At 39.3% G+C, this 22,101-nt stretch overlaps 1 protein-coding gene across 2 annotated transcripts in view; it reads right to left on the bottom strand.

The window, feature by feature from the left end:
• Positions 1-22,101, bottom strand: part of LOC117434713 (inactive serine protease PAMR1-like) — a 54,089-nt gene that overhangs the window by 2,863 nt on the left and 29,125 nt on the right. Inside the window, exons 6-12 of one of the 2 annotated variants that reach the window (XM_034906761.2) lie at positions 20,169-20,276; positions 7,937-8,107; positions 6,907-7,098; positions 6,032-6,223; positions 5,738-5,804; positions 4,393-4,628; positions 3,364-3,659 (exon numbers count right to left, since the gene is read on the bottom strand). In XM_034906761.2, the coding sequence (XP_034762652.2) occupies positions 3,364-3,659; positions 4,393-4,628; positions 5,738-5,804; positions 6,032-6,223; positions 6,907-7,098; positions 7,937-8,107; positions 20,169-20,276 (1,262 nt within the window). The remainder of the gene's footprint in view (positions 1-3,363; positions 3,660-4,392; positions 4,629-5,737; positions 5,805-6,031; positions 6,224-6,906; positions 7,099-7,936; positions 8,108-20,168; positions 20,277-22,101) is intronic. The other variant, XM_034906763.2, reaches the window with a different exon arrangement.

Here is a 22,101-nt window from a genome sequence, read left to right as displayed (position 1 = left end):
CCAGAGCCTTTTTCCCTTTTAGTCAGCCTTTTATACCAATTGCCCTTGTTAGCCCCATCCTTTGGCTAAATCAAAACAATATTAATATTAATAGAAAACATAACCAATTACAAAAACATAACTACAGTTTTGCCAATGAATTTCCCCAACATGCATGCATTGTCCCTCGTTTTTTTTTCCTTACACTATTTCACCATTGAAATGCATTATTTAAAGTGTCCATGCAAGTCAATGGAATATTTTCCACCCTTTATTAAAACACAGTATAATGTGAAAGAAAATGTGCTCCTTCTAGAGTCCTGCATCAGTTTGGGTACCCGTGAGTCCTGCAGGTGACCCACAAAGCAGGCTGGGTTCAGGTCGGAATGTTAACTTTTTCCCGGTTTACGGTTCGGATTAAAAAAAAAAATTTTCACGTTAGGCTCGAGTCTGAATTTGAATCCCCAAAAACGTTTTCTGTCCTTTCAGCGTACTCGTATGTAACCATTTCCCAAATAACGTATTAGAAGGTAAAAGTATTTCCTGCAACAAAGCAAGAGGCGATTGGGGAGAAGGTGAATAATAGTTCGAGAAGTAAATCAGAAGTGTGGAATTCTTGGAATCATAGCAAATGCAAATAATGAACATGTGACTGGATTCGTTGTTTGTAAAACCTGTCATTATGTTTTTTTGTATGATAGCCACAAAACTGGGACATCATCTCTGCGAAAGCACAAGTGTAGCTCCCTTTCAACTGGTGGCACGAAAGGAACAGACAAGTATTTTAGTGTAAAGTAAGTAGAGATAGTTAATGTTACTATGTTAAAATATATCCAGACCAAGAGGGAGTTACCACGCTGTATAGCCTATTGCATAAACTCAATCTCTGGAGAACGGTAGAGATATCTGTGTGTGAATGTGAGAGCGTGAGAGAGTCAGTCGACGCAGGAAGCAAGTAAAGGACAAACACTTGCCGTTTGGGTCGGGTCGCGGTTAAGAAGACGGTGCTCAGCGGGTTGTGGGTTTGGGTCGGATCCTGTAGTAGCGGGTCCGGGTAGGAAGCAGGTCATAGAAATCAGACTCTTTTCCTTCAAAATGGATCCAATGTATGATGGATTGCTAGTGATGGACTATTCCTCTATCACAGTGTCACTCAGAAAGCATGTAGCATTGTGCTTCATTTTAAGAAACCTCATAGAAGTTAGACTGCATATAGAAATGGACTGGAGCATGGCAAATTCTATTCAATGTTAATACATGTGATACATGCAGGTCACAGAAATGTACGATTCAAATACCACATGGGTAGTACTAGAAGATGCCTGCTATGATAAAGAGCAAGTCATTACAAACATCTTGCATAGTAAAAGCATAGTAAAGTATAATAAAGCATAGTTAAAACATGGCAAAGCATACAGTAGGTAAGCATTGTAAACAAACAAGGCAAGCAATGATAAAGTGCATAGCTATACTTTATGATCATTTTGATTTAATCCAGGCCTTAGTCAAATTTCAATACCTACTGTAACCTGGATAAAATACTGTCAATTCTAGCAACCCATGCTACTTCTAAAACAAGGTTCTGTTAACCCCCACTCTTAGACGGCAATTTAGTAGAAAGACAAGTGTAACTTAAATCATATTTCATGTTTATTAATGTATTTATGAATTGTTTTTCATGGCAGTTCATGTTTGTGAGCATTAAACATATATCGTAATCTACAACTAAACTTGCAACCCTTGCAAGGCAGAATGGGGTGCAGAACTACCCAATGAATGTACCATGTGCACTGGGAAGAAGGGTAAGTCCTGTTTCTGAGTCAGAAAAGAACAGGATTGCTATCAAAATAATGGTCATCTATTACCGGTAAGGTGATCCTGGGGGCTTCAAAGGGTTTTGAGATTTGTTAAATTGTGAAATTCTTATTTAAAATTAGTAGAACAGTAAAAAAGAATGACTGAGTATTTGTTTGAGCTCTGCATTAATGTGACTTAAGAGCTGAAGATCAAGACTAACCCTAGTTCTACAGTAGTTTGGTTGGCTCTACGCTTAATTTAAGTGCACGTTAAAAAAAAAAATACAAAAACACAATTTAACAAAAATAAGTATTACCAACTTTCATTTCTGTGAATCCTTTCTTCCCTTTTTTTTAACCAAGGTTATTGATATAAGAATATCTATAGAGTAGTAAAATTAGGCATTAAGAAATGCAAATGATGAGATGCATATCCCTGGCAATATTATGGATTATCTTGTAGTATTGCTGACTTATCTTCTTTAGTACTACATCTTGTACTGTAGCTTCTGATTGAGAGTTTAGAGTTACGGGTGGGGTATCACAAATTACTGCGCTCAAATAAACAATTCTCAAAAGGTGCAAAGGTCCCCCAGTGTCATAGAAAAGTCTCAATGGACATACACACCAATATTAAGAAGCCAGATACAAGACTTACACACTATAACTCACTATTTAATTTCGGAAACCTAGAAATTTACCGGCAGACAGATGCAGAACAGGATAAAGTGTGTCAGTGTTCGTGTCTCTTATCAGAAGAAAAATCTTAATAAGTTTAATACATTTGCATGAAGAAAATAACCAAAACGTAACATCTTTTAAATTATGATTAATTTCCATAGAGGTTTTTTTTTTTTTTTAATCCTCAACAGAAGCCACTGTTTTGCACAGTTGGTCAAATGCTGGCAGTGTGCATCCCACAGTGCAGGGGAACTTTATTTAGTTTTTAAGGTCTTGGTAGCAACAGAAATGATGAAACAAAGGACCACAATCCCAGAGACACAGTGTTAGTTAGATCTTATAGGGAAACCTTGTTTTTGTTTTTCAGATCAGTTGATATTTCTAGATGACAAACTCTTAGTTTTTTGAGGTTGCAAAATCATTGGTTGCACACATGCTCCTAGAAAAAATGGTTGGTTGTACCAACAACTTTTTTTGTACTATATATGACCAAATTGTTCGCATCATAGAGCCCTGAGACTTAAGCTCCTGCACAGTAGAGATAAACATGCTTTATGAATACACGACTCAAAATAAGCACGGGTTTAAAGCGCAGGTAAAATGTTTAGACGCGAGTAAGAGATAAACATGCTTTATGTATACGGCCCAAGAGTTTTGAATGAATGGTAACATAAAGTAAATAAATACCACTGTTTAAACTCTGTAAGAATATCTAGAAAAATAAATGAACAATCTTTCAAACAATTAGACTGTCTGAACCTAAAATAATTTATAAATAATAAATTAGAACAATCAGGGGTTTTACGTTCTTTTTTAAAAAAAAGTAGAAACAGTCCTGGGTGTGCAGTTATGTCATCTAGCGTTTATTAGTTTATTTCTGTGGTGCCCCCCTACCGTGGTCTCTTACCTGCAGTTGCTGCTGGCTCTTGAGCTCCCTGGAGTCAGTTTGGTGGTGTTTGCCCACGAGCACACGGATATCAGCTGCCTTGATGACGTTAAGTTTGCCGAGTTCTGTAACACAGTGGGCTGCCACCAGGACACTGCGCTGGTTAATCAGAGCCCCGCTGCAGGTCAGCTGCCAAGTGTCCTGCTTGATACTCTCGTCCTTGAAGCCCGTGGCGGAGCGCCGATACACGGCTGCCAGCCAGGGCCACTGAGTGTCAGCCAGCTTCTGGAGGTTGAAGTTTGGGAGTTTACCACAAACTTTCGAAGAGGGAAAAAAAGAGAGCTCTTAAGTAATTGTAAGACATAAAATACAACTAGCTTGCCAAATAGACACACACCCATAAAATTAAGGCATTAACACAAATGCATACTGACAAACTAATACAGGTTAAACACATGCTGCATACAGAAACACTAAATACAAAAACCAAAACAGAAATCATATATTTCAAATCCCAAAACTAGACCGATGTGCATAAACACAAAAGATATGCATACCAACTCTGTAAATTCAGATTTTAGGTACATTTAGTGTTTCTACACAACTGTCTACAAACTTTCTCAAGGAAGCAGAGTTAGGGAGTTATGTGTCTCAGTGGTTTAGGGTGTGAGTAGGTTAGGGTCCACATTAAGATGTTTTTAATTTTGTTTTAATTTTTGCAGCCACAACAGCCCCCCAGCAGGCTTCTTCATAATACTCCCTTCAGTTGTGGTAATAGTATATGCTTTTCTAGTTTCATCGACCCATTTCATTGCTATGGTCAAGCTTGACTCTTACTGCTTCCCTTTATGTTGCCGTCTATTGGCCTGGTATAATAAAGTCTAGCATGGGGCCATCAGTAAGTCTGGCTCAACATTAGACCTGCTGACCACTGCCCTATATCAAAGTTTTAAGAATAATCATCAAAGTGACCAAATCCACCTTTAATCTGTGAGATTTTACACATACAGATTATAGAGGGTGAGTGCCCGGCCTCATTGCTATCCTCACCTGGAAGGCAGGTGGCGTGGCGGCCACTCCACTTGCCCGTTTTGAGGCAGGTGCGCCTGGTGCTTCCGGTATGCTGGTAGAAGGGGGAGGTGCACTCGTACTGCAGCTGGGTGTAGAGGTGGTGGAAACCAGGGGCAAGCTCCCCCAGCACAGGAGGGGCCTTGCTTGGGAGGACCTGTTTCTGGTGCTTCACCAGGCTGGAGGATGAGGAGTAGAGTTTGTGCAAGGGGGTATTCCTACAGGGATTGGAGTGGAGACCATCACAAAAACAACATCTTCAGAAGCATTAAGGGAAAGCTTTGAAATACTATTATGAATAATAAGATTCAACCACCTATTAGGAGACGGTCAAAAATTCAGTTGGGGGTTCTGTGATCAAGTCTGTGGAAACTTCACTGTCTCACTTCTTGTATAAATTGTTTATGCATTCTTCTAAAGATGAAGCCATCCCAGCCAAGAAGCAGAGACCTTCAAGAGTTCCTGCTAAGGGGTGTTGCAACTAATTCCTCATCACAATTGCATAACTATTCAAGTGAGGGGAATAAACAAACTCTACTGTAACCAACAGTTCTATCATCACCGGAACTATCTAAGCAGTGCCATTCTGGATTCAGGCCCAAACGTAGGCCTGAGACTGCACAAGTAAAAATAATCAAACATCATCTCAATATGACAGTTTCTACCTTTTTTATTTAATCCCTTGGATCTAAATGCTGTGTTTGATACTATGGATCATTGGTATTCTTTTGTGTTGCTTGGAGAGCTACTGCATGCAACCCTAACTTGAACTGCTCTTGTCGGTTTAGTGCCTACACGACCATTGAGAGCAGTCCATTCAGAGCTCAATCCTTGGCCCTTTAGTGTTATCCGCAGACGCCATTGCTGTTGGCACCCAGATTTATAGTAGGCTTGGTGCTGATGCCACTGCAGCCACTTTCTGAATACCTCACATATGCGGAGACCTGGAATGGATGAATAACAACAACTATCTGCAACTAAACTGCAGCAACATTTAGTGAACTATCAAAATCAAGCGAAACTGTCTATTTGACACTGGCTCCATGAGCATTACTGGATTGACTAGAAGTCACTGCTCTTGACATACAAAGCTCTGATTTGTCTGAGAAATTTGTGAATTATCAAAGCATGAAATAACAAGGGCGCTCTGTATATCTGAATTACCACGGACATGATTACACAAGTCCCTGGATCAATATGAATAGTCAAAGAGTACTCTGAGTCACATTGGAAGTCTCTATTTGTTTACTAAACCAACATTTGATTGTTAGTTTTGCATTCAAAAAACAAAAAAATACAGATGTAGAAAAGTTTTCCAGACAGAAACCTGAAGGGGAGTTGTGGGGCCAAGACCTTTTGTCTCACCAGGTCAGAGACCTTGGGTTCTCGGCAAGCTGCAGGAAGAGAACAAATAAAAACAATGAACAAGCCTATATTTTAGTGCTAGGCAACATTTTCATCGTAGCCTGCGGTGTGACCCACTTCTCTCGCCACCATTCCTAATTAAATTGAAAAGAATCGTAACCTAACATGACTTGAACTGAAATATGTTCTGTCAGGTGGAAATTCAGACAGAAGTTTTCTCAATCTTAAGGTGGAAAGGCGGCGCTGGGTGGCGTACCTCTGATACATTGGGGCAGTTTGCCACTCCATGTCCCATCAGGCTGGCAGGTGCGCTGGGCATTTCCACTTAGGCTGTAGGAGTTGTTACAGAAGAAGCGGGCGCCGATGGGCTCCCCTCGTGAGCCCAATGCCAGCAGATAGAAGCCATGCAGGGGCCTCCCTGGATCACCACATTGCTTCTTCTCAGGGACTGAAGAAGGAGTCAAGAACACAGGGGACTGCTGTTTATTGTACATTGTGTGCTTGATATACCGTGCAATACTACACCAAAAAGACCAAAAGTTGTTTCTTAGGAGGGGTTGCACCGAATAGTTGAGCAGTTGAATAGAAAAGCGAGTCGACCTCAGAAACTGCTAGATGACTAATCACACACTTCAATTCAAAGCAGCAGCAGCAGCAGCAGCAACATAGTGATGTTTCTGTGAGTTCATACTGTAGTAGCATTGAGCTACCAATGTCAATATTGTAACTGTATGCAGCTGTTTGAATTAAACGGAAAGTAGTTGTGATGCGAGTGGTTGCAGATAGATAGAGGTGCAAATTATTAGAACAATAATAAATACTTTAAAAAAAATCAAAACAGTTTTAAAATATAGTGCACAAACAACTAAATGTTACAAAACTGTACACGCACAAATAGAAAACCAGACATGATCAAATACATGATTTATTAATATTAATAACTAAAACGTTTTTACCTTGACTATTCGTCTGGCAAATAAGTAGTCATTCTATCCCTATTTCTTATATGACTATCAATTTGTATTATTCTTGTCATAGCCCCTTCACAAATTTAGACCACAATCCAATGTGAAGCCCTGTAAAGGGCAAATTGGGTGTTTAGTAATTCACAGCTCCCACTGAAGTGAATACCTTTGACACACTGGGGCTGTGTGCCGCTCCAGGTCCCCTCAGGTTGGCAAGTGCGCTGAACGTTTCCACTCAGGGTGTAGGAGCTGTTACAGAAGAACTGCACAGCTATGAGGGTGTCTCCTGGGCCGAACACAAGCAGGTGGAAGCCATTCAGAGGCCTCCCGGGATCAGCACAGTGCTTCTTCTCAGGGACTGAACACAGGGAATTAGTGCAGACAGGATTAAACCAACACACAGGATACGATTCAAACTAACACCATGTGATCAATATATAAAGATAGAAGAAATCATTCAAACTAAATTACACAACATAAACATGATTTTAAACAAACAAAGAAGCATACCTAAACTGCTGTTACTTCAACTACAAAAGGGGGTAACAGTCACTGTAGCTAGAAAAATAGTTATGTCTCATGTGCAGTTTTGAAAGAAACACATGTTATAGCAAACATATATTGTCATTTTAAAGCATATCTGGTACTACATTAGGTTAAATAAATCCATGCTTTTAGATTGTCTTGCACAACAAATTGTCCCCACACCTTCAATGGTTTCTTTTCTGCCAATAACCAATCAGCTGCTTCCCCTATTGATTGACATGTTTTCAGCCAGTAACATGCTTTGACCCAGATGACACTGCTGGGGTGAAATGACAAAGGAAGTAAAGCAGACTTCCTAGAAGGCAAGGCCATTTATTCTAGTGTGGTTCCAAATATATGTTTTAAAATTAGCATACATGTTTGCTATGTAGCAGTTCAGACCTGTGGAGCAAATGGGAAAACAAAATGGTTAAGAGTTATGGAACTATTTTGTTAGCTGCAATTACTGTAAATGGAAGGGTACAGCTAGTGAATTTTGTTTTGTTACACAATTGAAGCAACTGTATAATATATAAAACTGTAGATTAACTGTCTAAATATGTTTTGATGAAATTGAAACTTTTTGTACAGCTTTAAGGACTGACATAATGAAGAGTGTGACCCCCCCCCACACACACACATACACATACATATATCGAGTACCCCCTTACCGCAGCGTGGTGGCTCAGCGCTCCAGGTACCATCCAGCTGGCAAGTGGCCATGTGAGTGCCAATGAGGGTGAAGCCAGGGTCACAGCGAAAGGTCACCTGCCCCCCGAATCGGAGGTCGCTTCCCTCCCTCATTCCATTGGCTGGTACCGGAGGGGTCCTGCACATCACCACTGACAGTTCAGATATTTGAGAAAATCCACTTTATTACACAAGACCATTAGAAATTCAGCTTTCAGCAAATAAGACAATGTGCTTTACATGCTACTGTATATACTCAGGCCAACCAAGAAATGAGACAAGGCCTCCCGATGAGTAGGTACATTCCCAGTAGAGTCAGTGACGCATTCACTGTGAAGTGGGGTATAAAAGCTACTTATGTGAAGGAAGCAGTAAGTTGCAGTAAGACACCTCATTTTTTTTTGGTGTTGCCTGTAAACTTACAGAAGCATGTAAATATTGCCAGCAGTTGGACAGTGTATCACGATATGCATAATGCTTGACGCATGGAAAGATTTAATTGTTTCTGACAACAACAGGAACGCTCTAATCTAGTGGTGTTATGACCACAAGTAATGTGGCTAGACGAATCATACTGTTCACATGTGGAGATGATGTGGTGCTGCCAGTATTGTTGTTAATGAACACTGATGGAGATGGGTGTTCAAAGACAATAAGTCATCCATACATGCAAAACATCACATGATTTTGAACTTAGTTTTCCCTAGTGGAAGTACAGGGGGAAATGAAGGGACTGCCACAACCCTGGTATATATTTGCATACATGCCAACAGTCCCTTTATGGTCGGGACAGTCCCGAATTCCTAGCAAATGTCCCACATCCCGATGCATAGGAAGAAAGACACAATATTTATCCTTGGAAACTCTTTACAGCTCTAGGGCGTTGTTTGTTTTCTCTCTCTTTCTGCTGCTGACTCTTATGCACTGCACTGCCTGGCAGGGATTGTGTTCACATGACCAGATCTCAGTTTATTGACATATGTCACATCCAGTCATATTGGAGAAGCGTATTGTTTCCTCGCGGCTGCTGCAATATGATTTGATGTGTATGATTTTGAGTATAATGTGGGAGCCAATGGAACATTGGAGGCTGTGTGGTCCAGTGGTTAAAGAAAAGGGCTTGTAACCAGGAGGTCCCCGGTTCAAATCCCACCTCAGCCACTGACTCATTGTGTGATCCTGAGCAAGTCACTTATAACCTCCTTGTGCTCCGTCTTTCGAGTGAGACGTAGTTGTAAGTGACTGTGCAGCTGATGCATAGTTCATACACCCTAGTCTCTGTAAGTCGCCTTGGATAAAGGTGTCTGCTAAATAAACTAATAAATACGTGAAGGACTGGAGTGTTACACCCTTAATTTCCGTACAGCATTTGTTGATCACAGTTCTGTGATATATATTAAAAGAAAAAAGGCCAAAAACCAAAAAATAAACATTTTCCTTAACGAAATAGTAATTGAAACTGGAAAGCTAGAACGAAACCGAAACAAAAAAATAAACATGAAAAATGAATGTTCTGAGTTGTATTAATATCGTTTCAAGAAAATGCTATATATATAATTTAATTTAAATAAAGTCAGCCTGCCAGGTCCAGCAAATGATAATGGATCTATTAAAGCAACACAAAAAAGAAAGTGCTTGTTTAACAGTGACTGGAGTAAAATATTCATTTATTCTGCACAGTAGAGTTAGTGAAAAGCATGCATTCTGCTCATTATATGATAATGTATTTGTATACTTGTGACCGCTGAACAGATTCCAAATGTTGGTAAGTATGTATTTAGTATACTTTAGTTAACACTATAATATTGAACAGAAAATATACAGCATATCTGTATACCCTCAGTTTTTAAACTATACACCCTGGCACACATAATGCATTTTCAGAAACATTCATGACAACATGTACTCAACAGTGCCTTAATTAATCATATCAACTTCAACATTAAATAGACACAGTTTATGCTTACTAATTAATGTATACTGCCACTAAAATGTGACCAAAAAGAACCACATGTAATTCAGTTACTTCAAAACAACTAACTTTATTATGCACTTGCAGTGCTGTAAGTGGATGCCCCTGGTCTCAAAGGGCCCATTTCACACACAGGCCTGAAAAACACAACACAAGCTCAAGTCCCAGTGAGCACTGTCTTTTCCACATCCTCCCAAATTCCTTTCCTTTTTCTGTTCCAATACATGGAGGGAATCATGGAAAAAAACAGTTGCCTTATGTACACAGTAAACTTGAAATTCCTGTGCATTTGGCCTCTACTCACTTTAGCCTCTAAAGTCCTGTTAGTCATTGCTTTTGCATTTTATTCTACATAACCCTTCCTTCTCCAGAGGATGAGGCAACGTCTTAAAAAAAGCAAGAATTTTGTATATATTATGTGTCTGCATGCAGTACAATTGTGTATATATTTGTTATTATGAATAAGCACTGTAAATATTATGTGTGGTGTTGACAGGGGTGCAGTGTATCCTGCAGTGTAAATATCACTAAGTACTACCCCCACCAACTGGGCATGCCTCCGGATATGTGAGAAAGTGTGTGTTTGAATAGAAGGCCTGATCTAATTGGAGCTGAAAGAAATGTGGCTAGATTGGCCTTGCCACATGGTATACACTAGGGTTCTCTCCTGGAATTCTGTATAGCTGGGTGGCAGAGCATTATAGCCAAGAGCACTTTTAACAGAAAAATAAGATTGTCTTACCTTAAATATATAATAAGACAAAGAATTTGAATAACGATAAGAAATTCAATAATAAATAATAATCCATCCTTATTTGTACACAGGCTACACTGCTCCATTTACCCCCTGATCCTTTGCTTGCACATCATACCACCCAATTCCTTGCTGTAAAAAAGCCATTTCCATTTTTTTTCCCCATATAACATCATACCCACTGTCACGATGTTTCATTTTTTTACGCACTGGCCCCTACTGCAGTTCTTCCAATTCGCTTTCTACAAGTTACTCTTCGTTGAGTATATCAGGCTGCTCTTTTTCTTTTTCATCATCCACTTTGGTTTGGTAATTTCCACATTCATTGTCACTATTTTTGCTTTGAATATATTCTGTTATTTTTTTTAGCAGTCATTTTAACGTTTCAGCCTCTCGAAGTGCTTAACACAGAAAACCCCCCCCTTCAGCTCTCTGATTGGTTAAATGTAGTGTCAAGATGTAACACAGCTGTCATGTGGTTCCAAGATTTTTTTTTTTCACCCAGCATGTGCAAGTGATCTAGTCTGCTAGCATCACAATCAATCCTTATCTTTAAAGGCACAGTAGCATCTGCAAGACGGGCGGCTCAGGGTTTTTCAGCTGGGCGTGACCCATCTGGCTGAAAAGGCCTGGGGAGAACCCTGGTGTAAGAGAGGGGCTTTGAGACAGCACCTGGGTTCAGCTTGCGGAAGGGCTGACAGCAGCAGGTTGTGCCCTGGTGCTAGTTTGCTGAGATAGGCTTCGCTTCGCTACTGCTTTATTTAATTAAATAAAAGTGCACAGAAAACATTTCCACTGCAATCTCCTGTCTCCTGCGTGTGTTATTCCCGCTGCTGGCCTTGACTGCAATGCTTCCCTTCCACGTTTTCCTAAACTGGAAATGAGGACCTTTGTCAATACAAAGAAACAATCCTTTGTAGATCCACTACATAGTTCAATAATTGGTAAGTCACTGTAAAACCACCTCCAAATGATGCAGTATAGACAATCTGGCACATATTGTGCCAAGACTGAATTATATTTGTAATATTTCACATTTCCTAAATTGTATATATTTGTAGAATATGCTTCCTTGTTTCAATAGTCATGTCACTGAAACAATATCAAACATTTGTTTAAAATATATCATCAGACCTACAGATTTCACATGAATACAGTGACATAACAGTATGTAATCATTTTTGTTTTGTTTTACTACACTAGACCAATTGAAAATGTTCTAGTATAAAATGTTTACATTGTATTCAATGTGTGTTTGAGAAGGTTCTGGCTCTTTAACTGCCCAGTGGCTCTTTTGGCCAAAAAGGTGGACATATCATTTTAAAATGATATAATACTAGGACCATTGCAACAGCCCTAGCAGATTGATATACTAGGACCATTGCAAAAGCCCTAGCAGAGTGATTTACTATGATCAATGCAAAAGCCAGATTGATTTACTAGGATCCTTGCAAGAGCCCTAGCAGATTGATATACTAGGATCATTGCAAAAGCACTAGCAGATTGATATACTAGGATGATTGCAAAAGCAGTAGCAGATTGATACACTAGGATCATTGCAAAAGCAGTAGCATATTGATATACTAGGATCATTGCAAGAGCCCTAGCAGATTGATATACTAGGATCATTGCAAGAGCACTAGCAGATTGATACACTAGGATCATTGCAAAGGCAGTAGCAGATTGATACACTAGGATCATTGCAAAAGCAGTAGCAGATTGATATACTAGGATCCTTGCAAAAGCCCTAGCAGATTGATGTGCTTGGATCATTGCAAAAGCAGTAGCAGACTGATATGCTTGGGTCATGTGTGAACAGGAGAAAATGAATCCGAGCTGCAAATCTCCCTCCCGGCCTAGAAGGGTGCTAAGTAAGGTTGGTGGTACGCCTTCACAGGGACCGGCCGACTCGATGGTAGGGTGGAACCGAAGGTTGTGTGTGTTGACTGAATAGAGCGTGGTGCCGCACTTAACACAGGGAGGAGTTTAGCAGTACAATGGGGACACAGCTATGCGAGTACGGCCCATGACGCTAAAAACGTTGAACCCAGCCGGAGCGTTGTGTTGTGTGTTGACAGAGCTGTACGAAGCCAGGAGCTGAAGCTACGGAGCGAGGATTATGTGTTTATTATTTTGGAACCTTTCTTTTTGGGACTGCAATCCCACTGTTTATATTCCCAATACCATTGATGGTAGAGGAGATGGAGATGGCCTTTTAAATAAACTGGACTGTTCTATTATTATACTGCTTTTGTTGACATTGAATTCCTCCTGCACCACTCACATCCTGACACCGTGTAGTTTTCTTTTAATGCAAATGACCAAATTAATATTAAAATACTGGGCATGAAGAAAGCTGCACAAGGCCAAATTGATAATCCACCCTGGACTTTCTGGAACTTCGTTATACAAGTCTTGCTGTAAGCTGATGTTAAGCACCGTATTTGAAAACTCTGTAGGTGGTCACTCAAGCCTGGTGCTATGGGTAGTCCACAGCAATAGACCACTGGCACCAATTCCCAGCCATGGTCATTTAATACATTTAGGGGTACAAACGTGACTTTTTTTTTAAAGCTAGTCTACAATGAATTTCATCTTATTCCTAAGGGACATTAAAGTCTGAGCTTAAAGCAATTAGATATCTGATCACTAAACACAAAGGTATAAAGATGAAAAAAATGTCTTTATGTGCTTTGCAAAGGGCTTCGCTGTGTATTTACATAAAATAAGAATGAAATTGTGTTTCTTTAAAAACAGCACATTAGCTAATTAAAGTGCAAATTGGTAAGATTTATGACATTATTTAAGATACAATTATTTTAAGCAAAACAATGTTCAGTATTAACATATCAATGTTCAATTTGTCACAAAGGTTACTAAACTAATTACTGTCATTTCTGTTCTCAGCCTTAAACAACACTGCAAATATGACCATTACAACTGGGCATGTTCTGTAGTAACACTGCATAGTCAAATGCGCATTTAATACAAGGGCACAATGTATCTTTTCTTTATCCAAATTTAATTACCAAACATGTACATCCTGTTGTACATGGCACATCAAGTCTGTGTTGTCGGACAAGAGTGATGCATTAATTTTTGGAAAATCCATTTCAATTTGAACCATTACATTTGCGTTAATGAGGAGACTGTTTTATATTACCCTAACAGCTGAACAGGGTATACACCCTGTTTGGGTATTTCCACTTTATTTCCTAAGTTACAGTGCCTTGCGAAAGTATTCGGCCCCCTTGAACTTTGCGACCTTTTGCCACATTTCAGGCTTCAAACATAAAGATATGAAACTGTAATTTTTTGTGAAGAATCAACAACAAGTGGGACACAATCATGAAGTGGAACGAAATTTATTGGATATTTCAAACTTTTTTAACAAATAAAAAACTGAAAAATTGGGCGTGCAAAATTATTCAGCCCCTTTACTTTCAGTGCAGCAAACTCTCTCCAGAAGTTCAGTGAGGATCTCTGAATGATCCAATGTTGACCTAAATGACTAATGATGATAAATAGAATCCACCTGTGTGTAATCAAGTCTCCGTATAAATGCACCTGCACTGTGATAGTCTCAGAGGTCCGTTTAAAGCGCAGAGAGCATCATGAAGAACAAGGAACACACCAGGCAGGTCCGAGATACTGTTGTGGAGAAGTTTAAAGCCGGATTTGGATACAAAAAGATTTCCCAAGCTTTAAACATCCCAAGGAGCACTGTGCAAGCGATAATATTGAAATGGAAGGAGTATCAGACCACTGCAAATCTACCAAGACCTGGCCGTCCCTTTAAACTTTCAGCTCATACAAGGAGAAGACTGATCAGAGATTCAGCCAAGAGGCCCATGATCACTCTGGATGAACTGCAGAGATCTACAGCTGAGGTGGGAGACTCTGTCCATAGGACAACAATCAGTCGTATACTGCACAAATGTGGCCTTTATGGAAGAGTGGCAAGAAGAAAGCCATTTCTTAAAGATATCCATAAAAAGTGTCGTTTACAGTTTGCCACAAGCCACCTGGGAGACACACCAAACATGTGGAAGAAGGTGCTCTGGTCAGATGAAACCAAAATCAAACTTTTTGGCAACAATGCAAAACGTTATGTTTGGCGTAAAAGCAACACAGCTCATCACCCTGAACACACCATCCCCACTGTCAAACATGGTGGTGGCAGCATCATGGTTTGGGCCTGCTTTTCTTCAGCAGGGACAGGGAAGATGGTTAAAATTGATGGGAAGATGGATGGAGCCAAATACAGGACCATTCTGGAAGAAAACCTGATGGAGTCTGCAAAAGACCTGAGACTGGGACGGAGATTTGTCTTCCAACAAGACAATGATCCAAAACATAAAGCAAAATCTACAATGGAATGGTTCACAAATAAACATATCCAGGTGTTAGAATGGCCAAGTCAAAGTCCAGACCTGAATCCAATCGAGAATCTGTGGAAAGAACTGAAAACTGCTGTTCACAAATGCTCTCCATCCAACCTCACTGAGCTCGAGCTGTTTTGCAAGGAGGAATGGGCAAAAATTTCAGTCTCTCGATGTGCAAAACTGATAGAGACATACCCCAAGCGACTTACAGCTGTAATCGCAGCAAAAGGTGGCGCTACAAAGTATTAACTTAAGGGGGCTGAATAATTTTGCACGCCCAATTTTTCAGTTTTTTATTTTTTTTAAAAGTTTGAAATATCCAATAAATTTCGTTCCACTTCATGATTGTGTCCCACTTGTTGTTGATTCTTCACAAAAAATTACAGTTTCATATCTTTATGTTTGAAGCCTGAAATGTGGCAAAAGGTCGCAAAGTTCAAGGGGGCCGAATACTTTCGCAAGGCACTGTACCTATCTGTTCATTGAACACAACTGTAACAGAAAACACTTGGTTAATTTTCTCAAGTGTCTTGGTAGGAAATGAAGCATGGAACATATTAAAACAGTTCTAATGTTTTAGAGAAGGCTGCAGCCGTTTGTGTTTTCTCTCCCTCTTTCTCAAGTCTGAAGGATCTGGCTTCTCTCACAGAGGAAAAATCGCAGTTGTGATCTAACAGTAAAACCTCTCCAAGTCATTAAACAAACACCACTACTGGCAGTTCCATTCCAAGCAGCAGGCCTGGCCTATCTGTACATGGTGCTAACAAAATATTTCCAGTAAAGGGCCCTACACACCAGACGCGATGCGACAAGCAAAACTGTGCAGCGATACGACAAAATTAATAGAAAATATACTTTTGGTATTTTTCACACCACAGGCGACATGGGGGCGACACCAGGGCGACACTAGAACGACGAGAAATATATAGAATTGAATCCTATTTTTTGCAATTGTCTTGCAACAACTAGGGAATTGACCAATCAGAGAACAGCTTCAATGCACGTGGATAAGCAGGGTGAAGCAGTTTCCAAAATGACAGAGGAAAAAAGAATACTTGCTGTGGGAAAATACCCAAAGATCATTGCAATTATAAAAATACAGATTTGAAAGGTAATATATGACAGTCGGTTTCGAAGGCACTGGAGAAGCCTAGCATGTATGATTTATTGCCATATATGTTGAAATACTGTCAGAGAAGGCACCCAATTACTACATCATGTTGACGAATATGTACCAGTCTTGATCATAGTTTTATTGATCTGGCAGTTTTCCAATCTGTTGCATTGCTTCTGTGTCGCTTCTGGTGTGTATGGTCATGTCGCTGCGAAAGTATCTTGTCGTCCAATAAAAAATAGCGTCATGTCTGGTGTGTGGTGGTCTTTAGTCTTACCTAATATTGCTATCATTTCATTGGTCTCAGACTTTTCTATATGAAAAATGCACGCATTACGGTACAGGTGAATTTTATTTAATGGTTTAATGTACTTCTGGTCAACTTTCTGAAGTCATACAAAGGAATAAAGTCTTAAAGTCTTGATTGGCACTCATGTGAGGCAATGTGTAAAGACATGTCAGTCATAGAAAAGTACTGATTGGTATTCACATGTGTTTCAATGTGTACAGGAGTTTGAGTTATTTTAAAGAAAAGAAACGGCAAACATTTAAGAATGTTTAGTTTTGTTTTATATATCTGTACAGTATATACAGTGCCTTGCGAAAGTATTCGGCCCCCTTGAACTTTGCGACCTTTTGCCACATTTCAGGCTTCAAACATAAAGATATGAAACTGTAATTTTTTGTGAAGAATCAACAACAAGTGGGACACAATCATGAAGTGGAATGAAATTTATTGGATATTTCAAACTTTTTTAACAAATAAAAAACTGAAAAATTGGGCGTGCAAAATTATTCAGCCCCCTTAAGTTAATACTTTGTAGCGCCACCTTTTGCTGCGATTACAGCTGTAAGTCGCTTGGGGTATGTCTCTATCAGTTTTGCACATCGAGAGACTGAAATTTTTGCCCATTCCTCCTTGCAAAACAGCTCGAGCTCAGTGAAGTTGGATGGAGAGCATTTGTGAACAGCAGTTTTCAGTTCTTTCCACAGATTCTCGATTGGATTCAGGTCTGGACTTTGACTTGGCCATTCTAACACCTGGATATGTTTATTTGTGAACCATTCCATTGTAGATTTTGCTTTATGTTTTGGATCATTGTCTTATTGGAAGACAAATCTCCGTCCCAGTCTCAGGTCTTTTGCAGACTCCATCAGGTTTTCTTCCAGAATGGTCCTGTATTTGGCTCCATCCATCTTCCCATCAATTTTAACCATCTTCCCTGTCCCTGCTGAAGAAAAGCAGGCCCAAACCATGATGCTGCCATCACCATGTTTGACAGTGGGGATGGTGTGTTCAGGGTGATGAGCTGTGTTGCTTTTACGCCAAACATAACGTTTTGCATTGTTGCCAAAAAGTTTGATTTTGGTTTCATCTGACCAGAGCACCTTCTTCCACATGTTTGGTGTGTCTCCCAGGTGGCTTGTGGCAAACTGTAAACGACACTTTTTATGGATATCTTTAAGAAATGGCTTTCTTCTTGCCACTCTTCCATAAAGGCCACATTTGTGCAGTATACGACTGATTGTTGTCCTATGGACAGAGTCTCCCACCTCAGCTGTAGATCTCTGCAGTTCATCCAGAGTGATCATGGGCCTCTTGGCTGAATCTCTGATCAGTCTTCTCCTTGTATGAGCTGAAAGTTTAAAGGGACGGCCAGGTCTTGGTAGATTTGCAGTGGTCTGATACTCCTTCCATTTCAATATTATCGCTTGCACAGTGCTCCTTGGGATGTTTAAAGCTTGGGAAATCTTTTTGTATCCAAATCCGGCTTTAAACTTCTCCACAACAGTATCTCGGACCTGCCTGGTGTGTTCCTTGTTCTTCATGATGCTCTCTGCGCTTTAAACGGACCTCTGAGACTATCACAGTGCAGGTGCATTTATACGGAGACTTGATTACACACAGGTGGATTCTATTTATCATCATTAGTCATTTAGGTCAACATTGGATCATTCAGAGATCCTCACTGAACTTCTGGAGAGAGTTTGCTGCACTGAAAGTAAAGGGGCTGAATAATTTTGCACGCCCAATTTTTCAGTTTTTTATTTGTTAAAAAAGTTTGAAATATCCAATAAATTTCGTTCCACTTCATGATTGTGTCCCACTTGTTGTTGATTCTTCACAAAAAATTACAGTTTCATATCTTTATGTTTGAAGCCTGAAATGTGGCAAAAGGTCGCAAAGTTCAAGGGGGCCGAATACTTTCGCAAGGCACTGTATATATATATATATATATATATATATATATATATATATATATATATATATATATATATATATATATATAATGAGCCCAGGAAAAGTCATTGTCTAAAATAACAAAATATTCAGATTATTATTATTTTACAAGGACTCAGATTCACAGAAGCAATGTGTTGGATGCGTTCCTTTAACGGGAAGTTCAGTATGGAAAACTGTGTAAGATTTGTTCACCAATTTCATTGTTTATAAATGCCATGAATAAATATCATTACAAATCAAATACATGTTTAACATCATTCGTGCCTCTTTCATATAGGAGAATGTGAGATCTGTGAAGTAATAGTAATACACATCACTTACTGACTTACTGGAATTATGTTGTTGGCCCTGCAGTAAGAGGCCAGTGGAAGCTTCTTTCTAGCTCTAATCATTTTGAATCAATTTTAATTATGGTACTGCTTTCCAACCCCCCTAACAAGAGGTGGTCTTAATGTCAATAGAATATTTCTATCTGTGTTCAATAACAAATACAGTACACACACACATTTATTTGAACTGTTTAGATTTAACACTGAGCCTTGTAATACTGTGGGATCTAGATATGTTAATGTATTCTCCAGATAGTGGTTCTGGAAGTATGTTTTTAATATTCCATTGCTCCAGGATATGCAATACATGCTGCTATCCAGAGTTCCAGCATTTAGACTTCCCTACAGATTGTTCTTATATTGAGTATGCTGAACACTTGACACCCTACCTAGGACTGCACTTACATGCACTAGATGGTACAGTCTCCCTCCACTGGATGAAACCAACTAAATATTGTTATTATTATTATTTATTTCTTAGCAGAGGCCCTTATCCAGGGTGACTTACAATTGCTACAAGATATCACATTATTTTTACATACAATTACATTATTTTTCACACATTATTTTTTACATACAATTACCCATTTATACAGTAGGGTTTTTACTGGAGCAAGCCAGGTAAAGTACCTTGCTCAAGGGTACAGCAGCAGTGTCCCCCACCTGGGATTGAACCCATGACCCTCCGGTCAAGAGCTAAGAGCCCTAACCACTACTCCACACTGGAGCCCATATATGTCCTACATGAATAAGTCACTGATGTGTAAAACTTTTTTTTTATATATATTTATATGTAACATGACGTTCTGTAGATGACGCAGGCTGATTCTATGGTAGCATTAAAACAGGTTGATTCTATGGTAGTATAACCCCCAAGATGTCTAAGATGTTTGCACAGCAGTGTATGTATATATATATATATATATATATATATATATATATATATATATATATATTTCATTGCTTATACATTTTCTATCAAATTATTTGAGCCTGCTCGCTGTGTGTGTGTCTCTCACTTGCTCTGTCTGTCTCCAGCTCCTTCACCAGTTGCTATTGATGTTCCATTTTTGTAAGACGGTGCAAAACATGTCACCAAAATATCTTTACAGGCACAGTCAGTTTCCTTGCGTTCCCTATTTTTATGTATTTCTTTTTTTCATAAAATTCAGGAGCAAGCACGTTTTTGGCCCCATCAGCATTTAAACAAAGCGTATCCCTTACAAGAAATAATTACAGTAATTCAAAGGCATTTTGAACTCAGTATATTTGCAGCAGTACTGTTGAGCATCTATAGTAGCTTTATGGGCAGTATCACATTACTGCTATACATTGTATTGTTATCTTGCTGCCATATATCTTTCTAAGAGGTGACAGATAAAAGGGAAGGGTGTAATATTGGTGAGTAACTCACTGTTCTCGCACTGTTTGCCTGTATAGCCAGCAAGGCAGGCACACCTAAAGGAGACAGCGGTGTCCAGGAGACATGTCCCGTCATGGAGGCAGGGCGAGGACAAGCAGGCTGAGGACAAACACAAACCCAACGAGTGAGGCCAGGGCAATAACGAAGTCTCACACTTCCACTACAGGGACAGCCACGAGCACAAACACAGTAAGTGAAGAGGATGTTTTATTGCCCTATAGCATACATGTCTTTTAACACCCACACCTAAAAGCTGTTATATTCAACCAGTTAACAGTATTTAAATTTGACTTGTCTAACAAGTACAGCTAAGGATTGCGTGAAGTACCAGTGGTAAAAATGTGTAAGATTAGGGTGAGAAAAAAGTAATTATATATATATATATATATATATATATATATATATATATATATATATATATATAGATATATATAGATATATATGTACTGTGTATTTAAAAGTAGTAAAACTAAGATCGTCCCAAACTGAAAAATATAATTTCCTAATTTTGAAGCTTTATAGCAAAAGGCCCTTATCCTGTACTGTTTTTCTTCAACTTAATCGGAACACCCTGCATCCTAAGATCTGTAGCTGCAATAGGAAGCATAAAGGGCCAGTAACTTCTACAAATAGCAAAATCATTCTAAGCCTTATAAATTGAAAGCATAATCAATTCTAAACTATACAGAAAGCCAATGCAAGCTACTACGGGGTTAATGTGTTTTCTAAGTCAGAATGAAAACTGTTGTGTTCTGAATGAGCTGTAACAAGATATCAATGAAATAATGATTTATGGATGAAACAAAGGAATGCATTAGACATTCAGAATCAATTACCATGCCTCCACCCTCTCATCAGCTTGAGTTCGACTTTAAGATCACAAAATTGTCAAGACACAAAAGCACCAACACGAACATGGGGAAAGGTCTTGCTTTCTCTTCAAACTAGAATGGTTTACCAGATTCCTTATAGCCGTCAATGGTTTGAAAAAGAATACTCTACAAAGTGTCGTGCTTCCGAAATATGAATGATATGCTGCCCTGTCTTTGCAATCTATCCAGGACCTTCTTGGAAATAATGGCCTTTTTCCTGGTTACATGTTTTTACATAAATAAAATAAAACAAAGTGGGATGCCTGGTTACCAAGAGAATGTACGAGCACAGAAGGAATGTGAGCCTCCGCCTGAGTGTGAACTGTTGCTGTGGTAACCCAGAACACTTCCCAGTTTTCTTTTTTATATAATAAAACAAGCACAAGCCTAAAAGAAAGTCACAATCTTATTTTCTGTTACATGGGAAACAGGGAGCCTGAGAAGTTATTGGCAACTGTTTCCTGGTAGGACAGAAGCTGCAACGTCGTAGCTGAGCTGCTTCTTTTCAAGCAATACATTGCAGTAATCACTCAAGGGGTAAAGTAACGAACAAGTAAATATTTCTGTTCGACAATATTCCCTGTTCTAATGGGGTGTGACAGGGTGTCCCTGAGACCAGTTTCTGCCTCTCACATACTTTTGTATGAGTGCTACTGTATGGGGAAATATGTTGAAAATGCAGAATTAGGTAACCGTATTTTCAGGTTGGCCCTAAGGTGGGCATGTATATAAGAAGGCTGTTCTTGCTGCAATAGGGAGATGAGTCTCTTGCCACTTGATAGTGGAGGCAAGTCTATTTTTATTTGTTTGATTGCTGTTTTAAAATTGACCTGTTCTGTGAACCAGTGGGACCAGTACCCACCAATATAAAATAATATTGTTCTTTGTGCCAGTCCTTACACTGGGCCTCAAAGTGTATATTTCAAAGTAGGGTTTGTCAAAATAGTAACTAATGAGTATGTCCTATATGACCTGCATAAGACAGTTTTGATGCTGTGGCAGCGTACTGTCTAAAACATGTCTAAAACAAGGAGATGTACTTTAGTATGAAG

Source organism: Acipenser ruthenus, chromosome 28 (genome assembly GCF_902713425.1).
Source record: "Acipenser ruthenus chromosome 28, fAciRut3.2 maternal haplotype, whole genome shotgun sequence".
Taxonomy (NCBI): Eukaryota; Metazoa; Chordata; class Actinopteri; order Acipenseriformes; family Acipenseridae; genus Acipenser; species Acipenser ruthenus.
Note: the sequence above shows the minus strand (reverse complement) of the source record. Positions and strands in the feature narration are given on the sequence as shown.